This window comes from Amphiprion ocellaris, chromosome 1 (assembly GCF_022539595.1).
Source record: "Amphiprion ocellaris isolate individual 3 ecotype Okinawa chromosome 1, ASM2253959v1, whole genome shotgun sequence".
In the NCBI taxonomy this organism is placed as follows: Eukaryota; Metazoa; Chordata; class Actinopteri; family Pomacentridae; genus Amphiprion; species Amphiprion ocellaris.
This window is the reverse complement of record NC_072766.1, coordinates 20,086,984-20,110,333: the sequence shown is the minus strand read 5'-3', so window position 1 is coordinate 20,110,333 and position 23,350 is coordinate 20,086,984. Positions and strand designations below refer to the sequence as shown.

Genomic DNA, 23,350 nt, shown 5'->3' with positions numbered 1-23,350 from the left:
TGTCTCTCAGAACATTTGTGTAAATGAGGGTCTCAGAATGTAACAGCACTTTGAAAGTATTCACAGACAACAGATACGCACAGCCCTGTCTTGCAGGGAAACTCAGCATGTACTGTATGTGTGTTGTGTCTTTTGTGCATTCAGTTTTCTACAAGTAGCCAGGGGAATGAGGGGTGGAGGAGGGTAATGTGTGTGGGTATGTGTTTGGTGGGTGGAGGGCTTCGAACACTGTCCTAATTGACCTCAGTTTGATATTTCTTAGGGTGGAGTATACAGAACACATTTCCACCACATAAAGAGAGAACTGTGTTGAAGGGTGAACATTATTTCATTCATATTAGGTCATATTCCATGTTACCAGGCAGTATTATATGCTCATTGTTTATGCAAATGCCATTCAAAATTACTTTGTAGCTCAGCAGTTATTTATGTTGCAATAAGATCCAGTTATAAACTGTTTTGTTTTGTATTGTGTGGATTGCATCAGCGGTTCTCTATGCTAAGATACCCCTGTTACACATTAGGCAATTTACCATCTGCTCAAAGTTGTTGCACTTTCAAAAGTTTTAAAGGCAAAGGAAGAACACAGCAAGCCTTTCAAACACCTGCAGAAAAATCAAGGTCACATTGTCCCTATCTATGCTTGTACAAGATGAGAAAAGAATTCAAGCCATTGAAAGTGAGATGTGTTATACAGTATGTCTGAATGCCTTTGCAGATGGTAATGTTGACTCTGGAAGCCTCATGGAGTCTTGGCTGCTGTAGGCCAGGAAACATCACTAGCACTAGGGCCATGTGGGACCTCTCCTTAAAAAAAAGAAAAAAAGTTTGAGATTTTTTCACAGCCCATTGTAAGCAATCAGGCAAATGGAAGCTTGCAGTTGTGCAGTGCACACACACTTCTTTCCAGAAGGCAGAGAGCAGTGCTCAGTCTACTGACAGACAAGCCAGCAGATCGACAAGAAGTCAGGACATATTCTCACAGCAGTAGCAGACGGTAACACCACGAGTGGGTCTTCTGAAGCCCACTTTCACTCTCCTGGGTGTGTGATTGCTCCTGAATGCACATTCAAGCTCCTCTACTGCTGGCAGTGAAGACCTGCAGATGCATTCAACCACAGGCTTGCTTTTCAACCCTGCATCTGTCTCAACACTCACACCAAAGCTGTACCCACAGGAAGAGGATGCACATGTTTTATTGACAGAGCTACAGGTGGTTTGAGTTTGAGCTGCTGTTGGACTGGAAGGGTTTTTTCCTTTGTGGTGAGCTGTGGCATATTTGGAGCCAGCATGTTGCCTATTGTGGCATGTTTGGCATTCATCCTGCTGGGCTCAGGGCATGCTCAGGTTGCCACACAGACTCAGGGGCAGAGCCAGAGTCGGGGGCAGAGCCAGAGGCAGGGACAGGGACAGAGACAGGACAGCTCCGCCACCCCTTGGAGGCAGGTGATTCAGTGGGAGAACAATGGCCGGGTGTTTAGCCTGCTGAACAGTGGTGCTGAATATGTTCCTGCAGGGACGGGGGCCCAGGACAGAGGTCCCAGGGTGGTTGTGGCAGATAGTCGTTCACGCTCTTCCCGCAGACCTCAGGGAGGCAACGTCCGCAGACAGGCTCCATCAAGAGGATCCTCTGAAACTGTCCGTGGGCAGGCAAGGCATCCTTTCGGCTTTGGGCAAGTGCCTGATAACTGGAGACAAACCACAGGCAGCACAGGCAGTAGCCAGTTCCAGGGATCCTCTACCAGCCGCTTCCACCCATCCACAGGCTCGTCATCTTCATCTTCGTCATCATCCTCATCCTTTTCTTCATCTTCATATAATGTACCAGCCTACCCACAGTTTCCATTTCCCCAACAGCCTCAATTCCAACCAGTACCTTACGACCCTAGTTTCGTGGAAGCACCAGTCAGGAGCTACGAGCCTCCCTTTCAGCCTGTCCTCGGTGGAGGGTACGGCGGCGGAGGGTATGGTGTTGGACGGGGGTATACGGGAGGTGGATACGGAGGTGGTGTGGCCCCAGTGCTCCCAGGCTCTCCTTCTGACTTCACTGATGAAAGCTATCGTTACTACCAGTCCTATGGCTACGGGCCCAATCCTGTGGTGCCTGCACGTGCTGCCCAGCCGCCGTTTACAGATGGTTTGGACCACAGATACACCCACAGCCTCTTCAACGAGGAGTCTGCTCCTGCAGCCCCCATCTCCAATGCCAATCCAGCCCCTCCCATAATAGTGGATAGATCAGGACCTGCAGGTCAAGTACCAGTCAGGAGCCCTCAGTATGAGCAATTTCCACCTTTTGGAAGGCCCCAGCCTCCCTTCTTGCAGCCCGTTCCACTGGGCAGGAGTTCTCCAAACTCTGCCCTTGAGAATCCTGGTGTGAATGCTGGGAGTGTGTACCGACCACAACAGACAGGTATGGTAATTTTTTTGTTTTTTCGTAATTTGTCGGTTAACGTGATGCATCTGTTTTGGATTACAACATTATGACCAAGTATTTATAATGTTAGAAGAGGCAGTGATATATGCATGGGATGGCTGCAGATGCAGATTTGAAGCATTGTGTTTGTTTTTCCTGGAAATCCTGAAGCACTTAAAATATTTCACATTTTCAGTGGAAGCAGGGCACGTGTTCTGTTATAGGCATCCGTCCAAGGTATTTCTGTCTCTGAAGCAAAAAAAAATATAAAAAATGAAAAGCTTGCCATCTGATCTCTGTTGTTGCTGAACATATGAATTTGAAATATGTAAAACCCAGGGGAGTAGAATGCCCACCACCCCTTCAGCTACACGTGTTATGTACTCATGTCATGTTGTCCCAAAATTCTTCTCTCATGTTTGTCAGAAATCTGAAGTAATCAGAATGAAGCAGCTGTTTAAAATTGTGCCTCATTTTCAGTTTACAAACAAAGCAAAGTGGACGCAAGGTTCATCTTTTCCCACTTGTGCAGTTATTGAAACCAGGTGTTGAGCAAACCCTGCCAATGTACAGAGAGCACACACAAGAACCACTGTGTTTCTGTGTGGTGGGCTCTGGCCTACAAGAAAACTGACTGGTTCGTGAGGCGTGTGGAGTTTGGTAATAGCGGTGTGACCTCATACAGGGGCTGGTGACAGGGGCTGTTGGTGGCTGCCTCGACGACTTGATGGCAGGAGAGGGGAAATGAGGGAGGGAGATACAGTACTTCACCCCTCCCTGAGGGGGAGGGAGAGTGTGGAAAGTCCCTGTAACACACGGGGTCCATTGCTTCAGCTTCAGGAAATCAAATAAATATTTAGTTAGAGTTCTTGGGGGAAGAATGAGGAGTGTCAAAGCATGCAGAACATCGTCTTTACATATTTATTTGGGTAGCAGACAGTTTTTTGGGGTTTTTTGAATGTGTTAGCAATTGATCACCTTTATTTTCATAACTGTGCTGTGGGGAGGAAGACATTTCTCTCGAGCTTAGTGTTAATGTTGAGGGGGGAAATGATTTTGCTAAATGCAAACAACATGTGTGTCTGAGTGCTGGAAGCTGTGCCTCCTCTGAGCTGAGAGGAGATGAGGACTTTCAACAAGATTCTCAGACACTTAATGCAGGTTTATCATTTTGTTTCACTCAATAACCAGCCTTACTGTGCAGCAGTCTCTCCAGTGTGCTGTGTGCATTGCAACAATCATTCATTAGACACTCTAGAGCTGGGAGCCATTTCTGCAGCACCAAAAGCCAACATATGTGCAGATGCCTTAGTGCTCTCAGTAATCATTGTGATAAAGATTCAGCCATTGGGAGCTGTTAAAAAGCTGACATTTTTATTGCACTGCTTCACAGCAAGGCATTAAGCTGTTACAGTATTGCAGTAACTATTGTGATCTATACATTTAAAATTTAGTTAAAAGTGACATAAGAAGACAAGTGTATTCATACTGCCAGTTCTTAAATGCAATCCTGGGTGATGTTGGAAACAGTAAAGTACAGAAGACAATTATATTTCAAAATAAATATCAATTTCAATAGCTAGGCTCCCCATTAAACAATCCAAATCAATTCAGTCTGTCTAGTCTTGTGTGGCCTACCAAGATCAGAGTATAAAATTAGAAGTAATCACAAATGGGGTTTGTGTGGGTGTACAACATGGTCAGCCTTGCCAATAGCAACAAAAATGAAAGATAACTACAATCACTGCGTTTAAGTTGATAAAAACTGATTTTAATCCACAACCTGTAGCAGCCTGGTTTGACAAACAAGTGATTTTTGGAATCACAGTGTATATAGCACATCACCCATAGGCAAAGCTGCTTTTTTGATATCAGTCATTAAGGTTGCTTTTGTTGGTAAAGAACTTGAGTTCAAAGAAAAAGGACCTCAGCCATGGCAAACAACATTTCTAATAACCAGACCTAGAAATAGGAAAGTATCTTCCTAAACCCCAGCCATTCCTTATTCTCACTTCTTCTTTTTATTCAAAGAAACTGACAGAGAACAGATTCTGATCAACAATTATTCTGATTTCCAAACTGTATTGAAGGGGATCAACCAAATTGATTCACCAGGGTGATTTACTCTGTGATAGCTGTGCAGGAAGGAAACTCAGGTGAACTGTGTAGTCTGAGTGCAGTCTGGTTTCCAAATCCATGGCTTTGTGGTGGTTTTGTGAATACTGAATTATCTTTAATGAACTGTGATATCAAAGGGTGGCTAAAAAAACAAATCTGCACACTGTCCTAATTATACTTTTTGCAGCACATTGTCATTCCATCCCACCCCACCATTCTTATATTCCCCCTACAAAGCCACAAGCAGTTATAGGTGAGAACAATTTCACCACAATTGGCACAGATTCATTTATTAAGGCAGCACTGCAGTTATTTCAGTCATTATTTTTGCCACATCACCATCACCTAAAAGATGGTTTTAATGTCTCTCCTTTGCTGAAATGAATCTGTACCATATTAGCTGACCGCCAGAAGGATAATGGTTGATAATCATGAAAATAGATAAGACATTTATTGCAAGAGGAAGTAGTAGGTATGAATGAACTGACAAAGGAAGCTGTGAAGAGTTAATCTGCAGATGCTGTTGTGATTTTTTGATTTTCCATTTTCAAATGAGTTCACTGAATTTCAAGTATTCTAATCTGTCTGCAGCTAGCAGCCTTAACATGGGAGCATTGAGAAATGGAGCCCTCATGTCTTTTATTACGCTATATTAGATGGTATAAAAAGCCTGGCAAGATTCAGTTTCTTTTCTCCATGCCCCACTTAAGGTGTAATGTGTGGCTTTGTCACATGCTGTTGAGAGCCGATCAGCTTTGGCTTCTCAATACACTTTATCCCTCTGAAAGAGACCCACTTTCACATTTCAAAAGATTAGAGGGCAGAGAACAAAGCCTTCCTAGGGTGAGGAGAAAAAAATGGGGCTGAGAGTGCTGTTGGAAAACCTCTGTGTTTCACACTGGTTTACAGTGTTTACATGGTCTACCCCAGGAAGCTTCCCCCTGTCCTGTATGTCTGCCTCAGAGAGAGATGTCAGATGGGATGTTTACACAGCACCCACAAAGGGAAAGCCCTTATTTAAACTTGTAGAAGGAGAGGAAAGACTCACCTGGATGTTAAATACTGAGCAAATACAAAATAGGAAACTTTCTCTCTGGTTTCCATAAACAGCCTGTAACTAACGGCCTTTATCCAAGTCCAAAAATGTTAAAATTTTTCTCAGGGCTTCTCTTTTCTTGCTTCAGTATGTATCATATTGCACCACAAATTAAAAATGCGTTCTTAAATTTTTTGATTTTATTAAAACTTCCATCCTTGGAGGTCAGATGGTTTGACTCTCGGTTGTTTGAACAAGCTCATATGAAAGTGTGTCTGGCCTTTGTGAGCTAAACAAAGAGGTGATAAGCCAGGCCAAAGACCCTCACTGGTATGGCCTTTTCTGTGAACAGGATAGACAGACATTCAATCTGATCAATCAGGCCTGCTTTTTCTTTGTCTTTCCTCAGGTATTCTGACAGACGTGGTCAGTGTCTCACTTGAAAAACAGCAACGGTGTGAGATCACTGTTGTTTTGCCCTGGCACCATACATTCTGCCTATCTATGTCTCTGTCTGGCTCTCCCGCTGTAACTCTGTGTACCTTTGCCTTTCTATATCTCTTCATCTCTGTGATTTGTTTGCAGAAACCAAAGTATTAAAAACACAGGCTGCATTGCAATAAGCGCCTCTGTGGTACTGACACTCACATATTTCCAAGTTTAGCCTCGTCCCCAGCAGATATGACTAGTCTGTTTATTATGTTAAAGGTTAAGCTGAAGTGACACGTTCATGTTAAGATTGGTGTCATGAGGGATCACATCACATTAGCCAAGAGGGCAAGCAATTATTGGTTTAATTTTTGTCCCGCAATAACAATGTGCATTTAGTAAGAAAGTGTGCAACTCTGAAAGTCAGTGTATTTCAAGAATGGATATATGTTTCCTTTTTGATTCGGGGATTTTGCTCACAAGAGAGCCAATCGTAACCCTTGTGCTCTCTCACCTTGTACTAACCCCTGTCCAAGAGCCCTGTGGAGCAAAAGTGTCTCATTAGAAAGCCATGATAATAATCTGGAATGCACAGTAATTAGTGGCCAGTGGGTCTCTCTAGGGTGACCCAGTCTTGAACTGCAGGCCCTGTCACTGGATTATTGCCCATCATATCCTGCATCAATATCACCATATTTATCAGGTCATAAAAAACAATGACAAATATATGAATAAGCACATTATGAGTGTTGACATTATGATTACTTATGAATGAAATTGTAATAAGAGCACTGTTAAGGCATGTTGTCAGCGTAAACTACTCAAAATGACATTGTTCAAACAAGGTATACACTTTTGTTGTCGACATTTGGAGCACACTTGTGAGCAAATTATTGTTGCTTCTTCTTGTAAGGTTGTACGATATTGGATAAATCTAAGAATGATGATGTCTGGCCTTCATCACAGGTTTGCCTGACCTGGTTCCTGATCCCAACTATGTCCAGGCATCCACATATGTCCAGAGAGTCCACATGTATTCTCTCCGCTGTGCTGCTGAGGAAAAATGTCTGTCAAGGTAAATCCAATTCAGGATGCCCTTTACTTCTATTCATGTATTGCTTTTCTTTGTCACTGGGGTCCTTTCTATTGCAAACAATAAATTGTGTTTCCTTTTCAAAGTGTAACCCTCTCATTGGCTTGAGTCCTGTCCAGGTTGTACCCTTTGGATCATGCATTAACAACAAAATGTTAATTATTACAAATGATTAACATTTTTTATGAGCTGCTTCACCTTTGGGCAGCATTAACCAGCAAGTGAACCATCCACAATTCCAACTTAGCCTTCAGAATTCTATTCTTCTGTGCAATAATTATCTGAAAGAAATTATAAAAAAAGTTGACTAACAGCACAACTTATGTGAACCAAATCCTGGTCACCTTGGGGGATACAGCCTGTCTTTTCATTTCTCTGTGCTGGTGGAAAGCATCCCCTGAGCCTCGGGCCGGGGCTCTTTGACTGCCTCTGCACTAAGGACACCATTGAAATGATGGAAGTACGTTGTCCCTGTGGCTGCTCTATTTGCCCTCTTCCCATCACAAGCACAACCATCCCTCAAAGCCCTTTCATATCCTGCCTGAGTTTGCAGCAATCACCCACAGATGGGCTGTTGTAATTTGCCATACACTCCAATGTCAACAACAGTCACAAGATGAATGGCTTAGATCTTCAGTGGTATTGTGAACTCGAGGTTGTGCCTCCTTTTTCACACAAAAAAGTGAATCGTGCAACATATACCTCGCCCTGTTCCCTCTCCCTATGTTGAAACTCTGTGTTTGGAGAGATGGTTGTAATCTGTAGAGTGAATTATTTAGTAGATATGCTCCTGCCTCGAAGCCTTCCAGTTCTCTACTTTTTTTCCCCTTGTCTTAGTTATGAGAAACAGACACACCGACATTCTTTTTGCAGCAACTTGGGCAGTTCCCTTCATCATTTTTTATCTTCATGTATGTTTGTCATTCAGCTCTGCCTATGGCGCTGACGCCAGTGAGTATGATGTAAGGGTCCTGCTGCGATTCCCACAGAGGGTGAAGAACAAGGGCAAGGCCGACTTCATGCCTAACAGGCCACATCATACCTGGGAATGGCACAGCTGTCATCAGTAAGTCCTTAACACATAGCAGACTCCGCTCAGTCAGCCAATCATGCTATAGTTGCTATAATATCAGCCACTAGTAAGCTGGTTAGCAAACATTTTACACATGTATTTCAATTTTTTTTTTAACTAATATCTATACAAATGGCTTGGTTTGTATGATTTCCTGATCTGTAGCAGTTATGGGGAATTATTATTCTTAGAATAGCATTTAATTATTGAGCCATAGTCAATGATGATTAGCATTTCCTAGGTAAATCTGGCTTCTTTCTCTATACAGTTCTGAAGTGGTAAGGGCCGCTGGTTGTGAAAATGCTTTTTCCCATTCTGCGTTCCCATTTCACTTTCAACTACATCTTCATTTTTACCTTAGATGGGACTCTCCTGGATAATGTAACAATACCATAGGCTTATGTTTTGAGGTCCCATTTAGTCAAAATCCAATTGTGCTTTTTGATTGTTCTAAACTTGCAGGTGTAAGTAAAAGTTTATAAGACATGAAGACCTTTACTTCTGCCATTCCTCAAGCCACCTCCACAAATAGACAGCCTCCCACCTTTACAAGTCAGTAAAGAATTTTACTCAGCCGCAACATTCCAACTAAGGAACCATTAGTTATCTCACTCAAACTCTGTATAACCCTGCCCCCTCGTCACCAGCTGCTTCCAAAGTGAGCCATTCAGAAAGAGCAGCTGCCTCGCAATCCCCAACATTTACTTATCCTCTAGAGCTACTTCTGCAAACTCTAAAATGTCTCAGCTAAGAACAAAGTCAAAGATTTTCTGCTGTTGGCTGCAAGAGTGAACACAAGAGTCTTCATGTGCTCCCAGACTGTTTGAAACCAATAAACTGTGACTCGGTAGGTTACTGTGTTTTCACATCACCTGTTGTATTTCAGTGCAACTTAAGCTCAGGCAGTGTTTACATCTGTTTGCTTCTCTCCTGCTCTATGTGTTCACATATACTGCATTTTAATATAACTGATCTTCCTAACAAAGCTGTTTCATGTACATGTTGCTGTTGAGTATGATGCAGTGACTAAAACAGAACCCATTAAGACTTCATGTTAACCATCAGTCACTTCAGAGCCATTTCCAAGCTGCCTGTCAGCACTGCTAAACTACTGATTTTACAACCACATCATTGTTGACAAACTCACCTGACATATGAGTTAAAAACAATGGTTCTGTTGTTGTTTCCATGTAAAATGCTTGCTTAGAGAGAGAGTTAGAAGCGACAGAAAGTCCTGGTGTAATTCACGTCAGTGTCAGTTGCCATGCAGTAAATTGTTTCCCTCTGCAATGTTGATCAGAAGCACAGAGAAAGTCTTCTTCCTGAAGTGGGCGTTGACGTGCAGCAGCTTGGCTGTATTTAAAGCTACAGACACTGAAGCAGCCCATTTGGAACAGAGCTCAAACTGGGGGTGAAACAGTCATGGTAAAATGACTCATCTTATTTTGAGCTGAAAAACTGAAAGACACTTTCTGAAGACATGTAACACCTAATAGTAATATGAGAGCCGTAATTATTTCAGCTTTGATTCAAGCAAATCGTAATTTGTGTTTTTTATGCATGGCCATATAAATAATGGTAATAATAATAGTAACTAATACTCATTATTCTTGCTTGTTTTTACTGTGGAGTAAAGATCATTAAGAAACCTGAAGAAGAGTCATATCAAATTATAATGCATTTATTATGAAACCACAAAAACAGCAATACGTATTATATTAAAGCAACCTCTGTGTTTTCTCATGCATTTTTCTTGAGTTACTACTGCCAGTAAAGACTTTATAGGCACTCAGGTGGCACTAAGGACTGTAGTACTGTAAATTGAATTCGAAAACCAACAAAATTCTTCAAAAGCATGAGCTGGGATCCAAGGTCATGTGCCTTGATTGTCACAGTGCCCTATATATTCTGTATGTGAGTCACAAAATAAGAAAGGACAAGGCTTGTACTGCTTGACTGGCAAAGTACACATATATTTCACAGAGGAGAGGGTCTTAAACAGGTGGAGTCCATTAGGGACCCAATCCTGAATAACAGGACAATGCACACAGTTTTCCCATTGTATCTTTCTCTGTGCACAGATTTGAGTTGATTTAACAAAGCACTGGTGGCTCAGATGAAATATCTCTGGGGACTGATAATGAGGTGGTGCCATCACTGTTTTCTGACGTTATACTTTATTCCATGCAGGCTGGTTTTTATCTCAGTTTCAACATGTCCACCCACTGACGCTAGAACCAGGCTCTCCTTTACTATTCTCATCTTGGAGGAATGTTGACCGGCCGTTAGGAGATTGGCAGTGTTGTTGCAGCCTGACATCAGCCTACATTTACACAGTGGTTCCCAGGAGGCAGAAAGCCAAGGCAATCATTCCACTGGCTGTGTGATCAGAATGACAAATCAATCCATTTTTCCTGTCAATCTGTGACATCAGATCACACAGCTGCTAAAGTATGATGGCATGGATATGGGTTACTGGGACAGAGTTTTTGGTGACAAAGAAATCTCTTTAGGGGAAGAAAATGTCTAGCCCAGATTCTAACAATAAACTTTCCTGCCCTACATTTTTGTCAAATAAGCTATGTAGTTGACAGTTTTGCTTTTCACTACATTCACTCCTTCCTTTCGGTCTTAAGTATCAAACAAAGGGAAGGGAACAGCATCCTCCAGAGTATTGTGGGCTGTGAAAATGTTGGAATTCTGTATGTTTTTTAGTACAAATTAGGACAAAGAATTCCACATAGAACTTGTATTTTTTTTATGCCAGTCAGTGTGCGAAGCATGGAAAGTCATTAAAAGTGTTTGGTTTGACTTTTTTTGATAAGTTAATAATAGAGTTCTTAAACTTTTTTTATTTTTTTTATCCCACACCCATAAGCTACAGCTTCATGAAGCCGTCTGACCTTTGTGGTCAATGATCACGGATAAATATTTGTGCAGGTGCGTGGACATTTGTCTTCATATCCCGGTTGCACGTTTGGGAAGGCAAATGTCAGGCCACAACCAAATCCAAACTCCTCGAAGAACCTACTGTAGTTCCTTATGTTCTAAAATCAAAGCTGTGATCTGAAAATAACCTCAAAGTCCTGTTTGTTGCAACGTGAGTGGAAAATTACTCACAACTATGAAGAAGGATTGGAATGTTTTGTACGTTACGATTACAAGCTATTCTTGTTAAATCCCCCACGTGTCTTTCCAGCATTACATTCTCTATAGTTGACATAGTCATAGAGGGGATCCAGGAATCCGAGGAGGCAGGGGACCCTTCCAGGCACCTCGTTGTCCAGCTCCTCCCACTCTCAGTCTTTTTTCTCTGCTTCCTGAACTCTTTCTTTCTGTTTCACTCACACATGCACACATAAACTGCAGATAATCATCTCAAGACTGCCACTGAAATGAATGCCAGTTTCAGGAACACAAACAAAGACTGCGTTTCAGCCTTCCAGGCCCTCAAGTTCCCTCCTCATTTTATACACAAATGTGTGTACTCACACATGCATTGCTCAGGCTGCAGTGTGTACCCGTGTGCCCCAATAAAATGAGCCAATAAACAGACACAGTCATGAATATTTGTGTCAACAGAGACAAGAGTAATTTCTGCCCAGAGTTACAATAAAGATAGTGTACGGCCTCAGATAAGAACAGACAGGTTTCTACCTGAGAGCAGCTTCTAATTGGTTGCCTCTCCTATGGAACAAATGAGTCCTTGAATGGTCACTTGCTCCATCAGTGGAAAGTACCCACTTTCCCTTCCAAGTCATCCTTCAATCTTTAATGACTGTTCCAGTAAAAGCTGTTGCTGTGTTGAAACATGGGCCATGAAGTAAGGCGAAAAGGCAATATTTATATAGTCTGACTTTGTCTGACTGTAAGAGATCCAGTGCTTACCTCACCCGCAACAACTAAAGTCAACACCACTTTAGTGTACTGTATAGAACAATTAAGGAACTCAGCAATGATGGGAGAAAAATCATAATTACTACACGTTACACTTTAAGACGTGTTTAAGTCCTGGAATGTATAATTTAACCATGTTGCCACATTGCCACTGGCCTTTTTTTTGTACACTGGGTAACAAGCGTGGTTCCCACTGGACACAGGTCTCCAGAGACTCAGGGCTAAACCAAAGAGAAACAACCATGCACATTCACAGTCACACAGACAAACTTTTCAGAACCACCAGTTAACTTACCTGCATGTCTTTGGTCGAAGAGAAAAGCCTGGAGCAGCTGGAGACAACCCACGCAGATACAGGGAGATAATGTAAACTCCACACAGACGCCCAACAGAAAGGTCGATGCGAGGTGACATTGCTAATTACTGCACCACCGTACCGCCGCAGCATAAATAAATAATTAATTTATATATATCAAATTAATCAGATAAATACTATTGTTTGCTTATTATCTTGCTCCAGCGTTTTTGCCAGTGTCTCCCAGACAAACCAAGTTCAGCATTGCTGCTACAGAGCAGTAATTCTATTCTTGAAAATAGAACTATTCTGACATGTGCACACAAGTACACAGAAAACACATTACAATTGTAAATGTGGAAAAACAAAACAAACAGCAAAAATGGAAATTGCAGGAACAATGATGTGTATTTTTATAACTACTTCACATACGTGTGTTTTAATGACTCTGTTGTTGCGACTGCATCGCATACATCCATCAAAATCATGACCAGAAATAGAGCTTTTCTCATCAGCCTGGAATTATGTTGTCATCATTCCCCATGCAAATATGCACTTGCTAGCATAAAACACAATTATTTGCACACGATGCTTGTAAAAGTGAGTAGCATCCTGGGTCACTTTGGCATTTGGGAGAGGACCAAGTCATATAGCAGTTGCTACTGTCGATGATTTCACCAGCTCACTGACAGAGTCACTCACTGAGAGTCGCTTGGTTCATATTCCACTTCAGTTGTGATGATCAGCGGTGATGTGTAGCCGTGCTTCAGGAGCTGCTGAAGTTGTGCAGAGACACACAGACACACTGCAACCAGCACACAAATGCACTCATACTGCGATACACACACACTTACAGATGCACACACAGATATGTGCATGCATGATTAAAAATAACCACATGTGCACACACGCATAAATGCTTATACACCAGTTCACACTCTCACACAGACAAACACCTCTGAACTCCCTGATTGGTACAAGCTAATTAACAACACTCATACATCATCGGGGTGTTAATGCCTTGCTTCAGCAATACTTTACTCTTGTCATTAATTAGTATCCATTATCCATTGATGATTTATGATGTGTTCACTGAAGGTGCAACATCTCCTACAAAAATGTTAACAGCTGAGGTTGAGAAGTTGAACATACAGTCTATAAATCCAGTTTGTTGAAAAAGTTCCATCAAATTTAAACCAAAGGGCAAATAGCAGCATAACAACGTTGTTAAAGTAACTGTAAGTTCTGCTTTGATACTTTTGCATGAGACACTCAGCAGAACGGACGCACAGCTGAGGTGTTTTTCTTTCACTTTTTACAACCTCCTGGGTTTTTGCTTTGTCTGACAGGCATTACCACAGTATGGATGAGTTCAGTCACTATGATTTACTCGAGGTCAGCACCGGCCGTAAAGTGGCAGAGGGACACAAGGCTAGCTTCTGTCTGGAGGACACCACCTGCGATTTTGGTCATCAGAAGCGTTACGCCTGCACTGCTCACGTTCAGGTAACACAGCAAACATGAGCATGAGTGGAGATAATGGCAATCAATATTCTCTAGGTTTCATACACTTGGTACAATACCTTCCACCTCATGTTTTATCAGCCACCATGCCAGTACTCACCTACCAACGTTATGCTATTATAGAAAACTGCCCCTGTGAAAATCCATTCAGCTCATGGAATTTGTATCCAAGCGAAAAGTGAAAATTGTGATAAAAATTTTAAAAATAATTTAGCTGCCCTGCAGGAAATATAAGTGTTTGTTACATTAACAGAAGGATTTCATATTTTTTAACCTGCTACTAGATGTTGTAAAATTTTACATTTACTTTTTGACTGGTGGAGTTGTTTTGGACTGATATCAGTTTTCCTCATGAGTCTCTCTCCTCCCTTCTGTTCCTCCAGGGTCTGAGCCCCGGCTGCTACGATACCTACAATGCTGATATTGACTGCCAGTGGATCGATATCACCGACATCAAACCTGGAAACTACATACTAAAGGTAGGAGTTGAGTGAGATTCTGACGTGCGTGGTCATGGCTAGTTTGTGGACTTCACGAGGTCACATTTCATGGAGTGAAAGGGGTCAAGGCCACCGAAACAAATTGATCCAGGTCATAAAGTTTTTAGGTTCCTAGTTATGTGGACTTTTTCAAGTTTCAACTCCTCATGGCTCAGTGCCACTGGTATCCCATCCATCATATTGTCTGTTTTCATGCATATTTCATTTGGTCAATATGGCTGCAAGATGTTCACAGAGAAAGATCTATACATTGTTCATTTGAAGGGATTTTTCACTTGAGGTAATGCCAATTCAGTTAGACTTCATGCATGTTTCTTCTTTTTCTTATATCTCCAGCTCCAGGTTAATCCCAAGTTCTTGGTGCTGGAGTCAGATTTTACCAACAATGTGGTCAGGTGTAACATTCACTACACAGGACTGTTTGTTACAACAAACAACTGCAAGATAGCACAGTAAGTAAGACGAAACACATCGTTTTTTTCTCATTATAGACTTGACAATTGATTAATAGCTACTAGGAGATTCTTCATTGCATTTAAAATGTTCTTAGAAATCTGCTTTTGTCGAATGGAAACCGAGAGGCAAACTGTAAATCAGGGTTTGTGTCATTTTCCCACTACTGAGTTACACTGAAGCACATGACAGGGTGGCGGCTAAATGCAGTTATCTGAAGAGCCTCACAGTGTTTTGAAGTACTTAGTGGACTTAATGGGTTCCTGGCTGAAATATTTGATGATTTAATGAATTATGCTCTCACTCTCCCGTTAAGATTAACAGCCTCTGAAACTTTGATATTTTCCCTCAAAGGGAGATGTGGGGGTGTTGAACTTGCTAATAGCGCTATTAGGAAGTGTTTCATTGCACTCTGAATTACCATCATATCCTCTTGAAAAGACTTTCTATGAAGAGGTTCAAGTGCTCCAGCTTTGTTCACTGGTGAGGTGGAACAAACACTTAAAAATATGTTAGACAAAGCACTTCTAGAGTTAGAGGTTCCATATTGCGACTCTTTTTAACAAGTTAATGCAAGTCTCTCAATACGTAGTTTCCGCTCAAAATACTGCAAGGATTGTTCGCTCTGCCAGCCATATAATACCCCAAGTTTTCGCCACGTTCCAAGACAGGCTATTTCAGTGTCTGAGGCTTTAAGTCCAACTGAGCTGCTGCTGCTGCTGCCCACACCCCTTTCAGAAGGAGGGCCGCAAGCACACACAAACTTTCATTCTGAAAGTGCATTTTCTAACACTACACTACGAAAGGTTTAGTGTATTAATGAACAAAAATCCACACTGGAGTCATGTTTTGTGTGCAGAAGTAAGGTAAATTAAGTGAAACTGGTTTCCAGTAAGTTAGCTAGTTACTGCTAGCTCAGTCCATTTGAGGATAGAAGTAGAAGTGTCAAACTTTAGAAACCTAAAGGACAATCTGTAGCAATACAAAAAACAGAAAGCAAGACTATTCTGAAGACCTCAGTAGCTCAGATTTTGTTTTAGGTAGTATTAGTCTGTCTGTTTTGTCAACAGTAATAGTTTAACATTGCCCTAATAATGGAATGTATTAAAAAAAATACAGATCAAAACATGGTTTTAAATCAAGACTCAGTCAGAGCTCACCCAATGTTGAGCATCCAGTAGCTTAGTTCCACTTTTCACATCACTTTAAAGCAATAGTCAAGAATCACTTCTGACTACATGTATAGAGGTTACAGTGTAGTATTTGGCTCACAGTGTGAAAGCTGATCCTGGAAGCAGAATTAGTCTTACCCTATAGGGTAATGTTCACAGCAAGATGTGCTGCTACAATAAAGACTCTGCCTTACCTCAGCTACTCCATTATTGGCCACAGTGGATGAAATATGGACCTATCCATCTCTGTCTCAAAAACCAGTCTCAAGCATACAGTGTATATGTGTTTTCTATTCAATCTATGCAAACAGAATAACCTATCTGACTTATGTGGAATTAGATTGTTTAAAATACATTCTCTGTGTTTTTCATTTGACCATTAGTGAAGTTTCTCTGCTGAAGCAAACAACCCTTTGGCAGCATCACAAAACAATAAACTCTATTAGAAGTTTTGCCATAATGACTTTGAACCTTTCAGCCTGAATTTGTACACCGTAGTTTGCCTTTAACAACTTAATCTTGAGAAAAAGCCAGCGAGTTAGCTAATAAGTATATATTCTTTTCTTTTTAAAGAAAATGTCCTCTTTAATTACACCACTGTTGTAAAGAAATCTCCTTCCTACTTGAGCACATTCAGACAAAACATAAAGCTAGAGCACTTGTGTAACTCTCCCACGATTATAAAATCCTCATCTAAGCAACTAATCATACATGTAAGTCCTAATTATAGATCAATGAGCATTAGAAGGATGCAGCAAAAGAGAAGTTTTATTGACACTGGTCACTTGATAGTTATACTGTATAGGCCACTAGAGAATTTCTCTACTTGTTTCATATGGCCACAACATGAACTAATTAGTAGAGAAAAAAAAAACATAAAAACAAGGTGAAGGAAAACAACTATTTTAAAAATAATATGCAGAAAAAGGTGGGTTTTAACTGAAAGAAATACAAAACATATATTTTAGCTGGATGGCATATTTTTTTTTGTTTTGAAATGAGAAAAAAAGATTGTTTTTCCAATTTAAGCGATATGTTTTAGATTTAGATTTTTGTGGGTACTTTCTTGCCCTTCTCTGTTTTTAAATCATGAGCTACAAATCAAACACCATAGCTGACTGTATTGATGAAATGGATGTATTTTTAGACACACCTGCAGAGGCTCTTCCATACCAAGGCCATCTAGCACTTGTTGACATTGTGGGCCAAGGGATGGGCACAAGTCAGGTAGTGGGAGTGAATTATTGGGCCTAAACTTGAGAATGCACACCTAACATTGGCTGGAATCTTTATTAACTCTACTCTTGTGTCCATGGTCTGCCTTGGTGTTTGCTGCTATCGATGCTGTGTTGCTGCTGTTGTTCAGCTTCAGGCTCCTCAGCCATTTTGCAACATCCATGTAGTAATATTTGCACAATAAGCAAACACTAGCAGACTGATATTGTCTGGCCGCTGTCACAGCAACCCAAGTGCAGCTGCACAAACTGACACACCGCAGCAATTAAACACAATTAAAAGATGACACATTTACCATTCAAAATTCAACTGAGGGGACAAAATGTTAAGCTGAAAGTACAATGCGTGCTGCTGCGCCACACCTGGAGTGCAAAGCAAAAAATCGGAGGAAAAAAATCCTAACTTTAAGGAGATGGTAATTGAGCACTTTGCAATTTCTAATATATTCTGCTGTTTTGGCGTTACAGTTTGAAAAATGAGCTTTTATAAAACAGTATACAGCAGAATCAGACTTTAAAACCCTTCACTAAGTCTAAAGTGTCGCAGTTTCTTTTAACAAAAGTGCTGTTTCTTGTGTGCTTCTCTTCCAGGTCTTGATCGGGCACTGGAAGCTGCCACATTAGAGTGACCCTGATCGCTATTCCATTGAAATGTGAATGGAATCCATTTGTTGTTGGTTCATTGTTGGTGTTGTTTGTCTCTACTTTTTTGTGCTGTTCTGGGATTCGGGGTCCACAGCAATCAAGGGTTCCACTGGCACTGAGAATGTGGGTTTTTTTAAGTGAACGTGCACACACACACACACACATGCACACACATGCACAGACACACACATACACACACACACTCACACACACACACACACCATTGCATAATGCTTATTGCACATCAATATTCCAATAATGAACCAACAGTTCACATTCCTGCAATTTACATTGTAATACTGTCCTGCCAACTACATATCTCATATTGTCTGGTTTGTTTACATGCTAGGAGGACACATCATTGACTTTCAAAACAGGTGTTTACTGTATATCTACACACACACATAAACACACAGAGTGGCATTGTTTAAATTATAAATTGCATGAAATGGTGCCTGTGCAGAGAAGAGCGGTACCAGACGAGTCAGGGTTCAGCTGCAATCCAACAAATAAAATTAGGGGACAAGGTCTTCCCAGGTGCATTCATCCATGCAGTGTAGGGACAGACAGAGATGCCCAGTGACTCAGAAGAACTTTAATGTGTCAGTTTTTTTTCCCCCTCTCTCTCTCTCTCTCTCTCTTCCCTGCCTCGGTGGGTCAGGCTGGGATACTATGATTCTCTGGGCGCATCCTGTTTAATGTTGTGTTAACAGCAAGAAGAAGACAGCAGGTCATATTTGAATTTGTCAACATCAAATTGTAATTCAGCAGAGAGACAGACTGTCAGCACTGGACGCTGTACTCCGCTAAATCCTTGCATATTCACGTTGTGTCCCCATTCTTCCTTTCTTATTTCAGTAAAACAGGAACAGGAAGCTCAGCTGGCAGAAAAGGATGCTTTCCAGATAACAAGACTCTCAGTATATAAGTAAGCTGTGTGCTTATACTGTCTTGTGGTGTCTTCTTCAACTACCAACACTGGTCAGGTGGCACATAGGTCATCTCTACCTTTTGAAGAATGTATATACAAATATTCCACTGATGCATGACTTTAATGATGGAGATTATGTTGTTGTAACTGATTGTACTTTGTTTATCCATCTTGACCTGTTACTGTAGTTGTGAAATGCAATGAATTTCTATATATTTTTCTTGATAATCAAATAGTATGTGTTGTTGAAAAAAACACTACTGCCAAAATTTAGCATTATAATGCAGAGTGCAAGAAAGCCGTCTCTACCTACCTCTCCAGTTGAGTTGAGCTGTTGTTTCCAGTGGATCTCCCTGCAGTGGTTGACTGTGGCCTCCTACAACTCGATATTTAAAAAGACTTAAAGTCAGAATCCTTACGATTTCAGTCCTGGTTGTGTGTTAATACTCAACCGGTTCTTGTTCCCAGGACGTCAAAGACTAGCATTTTTTCCTTTGGCATCCATGCTGTCCACATCAACATTCAGTGCCGATAGACATACAGGAGTTTTATCACTTTAAAAGAGTCTCTCACTGAGCTGGGAGGGATGGTGATGGTGTAGGTTACAGGAGTTTCACCCAGGAGGTCCGTGTCTGTTGTTGGACCATTGTGGGGGTTTTTTTAAACTAAATTTCCTTCCGTATTACAACTGAAAAAGTCTTGTTTTCACTCACTATTTACTTTCATCTTCACTCACAATTTGGTTATGTTTGGGTACTAAAACTGCTTATTTAAGATTAAAGAAAGGGTCATGGTTTGGGTTAAATTACACCCTTTTACAACAGTAACCAAATGCAGACAAACTTCTGGTTGCCCGAAGAGTGACGACACCAGCAAGGAACATTTGTCTATAGATTCATGGTGTTTGTTTCTAATGTTAAATTTTATAGTCTATCAAACTGTCTTGTGAGTTGAAAAAATTGTGCAAAAGCATAAACAGTATGATGCCAACAAGTGGCAAAGCAGCAGTGTGACAAGGCTGGGGTGAAACTCTGCTCTGATACTACAGGTCCTGTGGGAAAAGCGAGCAGTACTTGAACAGAAATACAGCAGTGGAAGTGGTGGATCTTTTAACAGTGCATCCAAACAAACTCATGTTTTTTTAGTGTAGAAGCCATTAATAGATGACACTTTTCCATCATTTTATGAACAACCTTGACCTGATTTCATGCTGCACATTGTATGAATATTTTTAAACCCAACAGTGAGTCACATTGTGTTGGGCCCATTACTCCCTGCAACATTTAAAGCTGACTTTCCCTCCAAAAAATACCAGAATTCTGTTTTCTTGTTTTGCTGATGCATCTTTGATGATTGATTGTGATTAGAGTTATTCCAAATTTCCTCTGACTGCTTTATGATAAAAGCTTTCCCCCCATATTTTGCCAGTGGAGCAGTTTTATTGTGAAGCAGCAGCACTAAGAAATGTTCGGTTAAAAGGAACTTCATGCAGCAGTTATATAGTGTAAAGAGAGTGAACAGAACGAAGTGTGAGGATGCTAACAGTGAAATAAAATTAGCAATAGCGCTGGATTACATGCATGCATTGCTGCCTGTGCATGCGTGTAATGGCAATTTGAATCAGGCATGTAATAGCAGACCCCACCTCGATCAGTAAATAGTACTATATAGGAAGTTAATTAATGAATGTAAACTCATTAAATGACTATTGCACATAACATCCTGACCATAAACAGTGGTTATAATCGGGTTTTACAACATGAACATCTTAAGGATTGTTACTTTAATATTCACAAATGTGATTACTGAAGTTGAACATTTTCTCAGATCTCAATCTGGTCTCTATGTATCAATATGTATGTATCGATCAAGCAGTGATAAATCACCAAAACTAGTTTGTTAATGTTCATTTTTTATATATATTTTAACAGGCATTTTGTTTTAAATGCAGAATAGGAATAGTCTTTGGCATTCAGTTGTTTACCCATACAGGTCTTTCATATTGTACTAGAAACATTCAGTTCTTAGATTCAGTCTTTAGTAGCTTGTGATCATACTGTACACTGACGGAGAAAGATGCAAGAACATGTGATTCTGACATTCAGCGGAACAACAGCACAGGAGTAGGTGACAGCTATACAGGATCTTTGACATGTTTTGATGCAAAGCTGTATTTTTCTAACGGTGAATACCTGTCAAAAACGTCTTATACAATAAATACATTTACATGTCTGCTGTGTGCGCAAAATGCAATATGAATTCTGTGTGCCACTCATGCAGGAGTGCCTCACTGTGCTGAATATGAGCCCACATCTGCGGGTTTACACAGAATATGTATTAGTAGATCCAAAAGAAATGCTGTACGACAGGTGTGACAAGTTACTGAAATCATCCCTTTCATAAAAGATTAGATGTGATATGTTTAATGCATTCAGGCATTTTCCTGGGAGCTGTGTATTATTTTGTCATGCATGATTCAGGCAGGGATGCAAATCTGACCTTTACGAATACAGAAGAAAAATACACACTGCATATAAGATGTCTATAAACACCAATTTGTGAATGCAGCTGCATGGTGGCAGCAAATGAATCGGTCACGTTGTCAAGTTTCTACAATCTGACATGTTCAGATGTGTGCAGACACTCAAACAAATCTGATTTGGTCACATGTCCATCATTTTCGAGTTTAGCTTCTTCAGAAAGTGGTTTGTTGCAAATGAGCATTTGACATTATCTGTGTTGCTTCAGCTGTTAACAGACATCAAACACATTATGCCTGAAGAGTCATTCCAGGAACATAACACCACGTTGCAACGTTGAGAGAGGAGCTTATGTTTTTGTTAAAACTAAATACTGAACTTCGTAAAAAAGTGATACTATTTGTTTTACCAATAAGGAGTAGATCAGGGCACTATTTTTATTTTTCAATTCCCTATCTCACTTGAACATTTCTCATGGCCAGATGGTGACAATGACTTGAAAAGAGTTGACAATAACGCACCATGTTGTCGTAGAAATGTCGACTAACGAGCAGTACTAGTGGAGTGATTACAAGCTTCTTCACACATTTATGACTGAAAGTCAAGATAATGTAATCACTTTCAATGCAAGTGTCCCTGTATAAAAATATGAGGATTAAACCTGCAAAAATCTGAAGAACAAGAAGGAAGGATTGAAAGAAGATCATAGGAGGCACCAGACATATTAAGCTTCACAAAATTTATGGCAGGGCTACTGAATTTTATTGTGCAGTTTATCTAGCACACAGTGTGCTAAGTTTCAGTTGTGAAATTTGGAAAGCAGACATTCCTCATAGAAGTATTTCCTGTCCCCCGGAGGAATTAGAATCCATTATCTTGTTGTTTTGATACGCAGTTCTCACTCTCATATTTGGTCTGTCCTAACAAAACCCTGACCCCCGTGATGGGACTTCCTATTGGCATGGGCTGTTTGTTCAGGCTGTTAACACAAAATCACCCCACTCCAGCTGTCTGTGCCACATTATGTTGTTTCGTGAAAGTGCTGCAGTATGTGGTGGCATGTACTCAACTTTGACTCTGTTTGTGTTAATGTATCTGTGCGTATTTTCGTGAAAGAGAAAGACAAATCACTAAATCAGTGACTTGTAATGTGGGAGAGAGAAGCCAAATGATGCATTGAATTGTTAGACATTTCTTTTCCAAAAACATTGGATATACTTTGTTTTTTTTCTGTCAAGAAGTCTCACTGTTTCATGCTAGATTTTCTATGCATTTTCATGCAGCTGCTATTTAAGCAACACAAACGAAGTTGTATGTTCCCCAGGGGGGTATAGACAGTAATGCACAATGTCCACCAGGAGCCTCTTCTACAGTCCTGGCTTCATGTTCTTGTTATTGGTAATGAAAAGGACATGCTGCAGCACATTCCCTACAGCAGCAATGGCTGTCAAAGTCATTGAGTTACACACATATAAATGATTTAGGACCATTTCTTGCAACAAACAAATATGTAATTGTGATTATCAGAAATGTGCTAGAGGGTGCTTCCCAAGTGAATCCAAACAGTGTGAGATTCTGTGTGGAGCACATAAAAATACCCCCAAGAGATGTACAGAACAAAACCCGGCAGACACACTGTATCGCTGAGATATGGGATATACACAGCACACAGGATGCCAGCACAACCATGGTTATAAGAAAGTAGAACAGGAGGAGAGTGGAGGGACAAGTTAACACGACTAGCGGCATGAAGGGGGAGAGAAGGTTGGTATAAACAGGCAGAAGAGCTTGTCAGAATTTGCACTAATTCTAAGAGTTTGATTACACTGATCACCTGACGAGATGTGCAGCGCCATTGCTCTTCCCGATCCAAGATGAACCCAGCATAAACAGTTTACAAAGCACTTTGTTAACAGCACATTTTCTGATGATATCTAAAGTAGCATTTTTTTTTTTTTTTTTTTGCAATTTTCCTTGAAGCTTGCCGATTCCTTCTCATTCAGGGCACGAGCTCTGCAAACATGCCAGCACCTGATCAAAAGAACACGTGACAA

The 23,350-nt window shown here is 40.8% G+C and overlaps 1 protein-coding gene across 1 annotated transcript; it reads left to right on the top strand.

Moving 5' to 3' along the window:
* Positions 1-859: 859 nt before the first annotated feature.
* loxl1 (lysyl oxidase-like 1) lies at positions 860-21,048 on the top strand. The gene is made up of 7 exons (XM_023274909.3): positions 860-2,413; positions 6,966-7,074; positions 8,021-8,158; positions 13,706-13,862; positions 14,264-14,359; positions 14,717-14,832; positions 17,832-21,048. The coding sequence occupies exons 1-7, from the start codon at positions 1,291-1,293 to the stop codon at positions 17,836-17,838; spliced, it is 1,746 nt and encodes a 581-aa protein (XP_023130677.2). The 5' UTR covers positions 860-1,290; the 3' UTR covers positions 17,839-21,048.
* Positions 21,049-23,350: the final 2,302 nt, after the last annotated feature.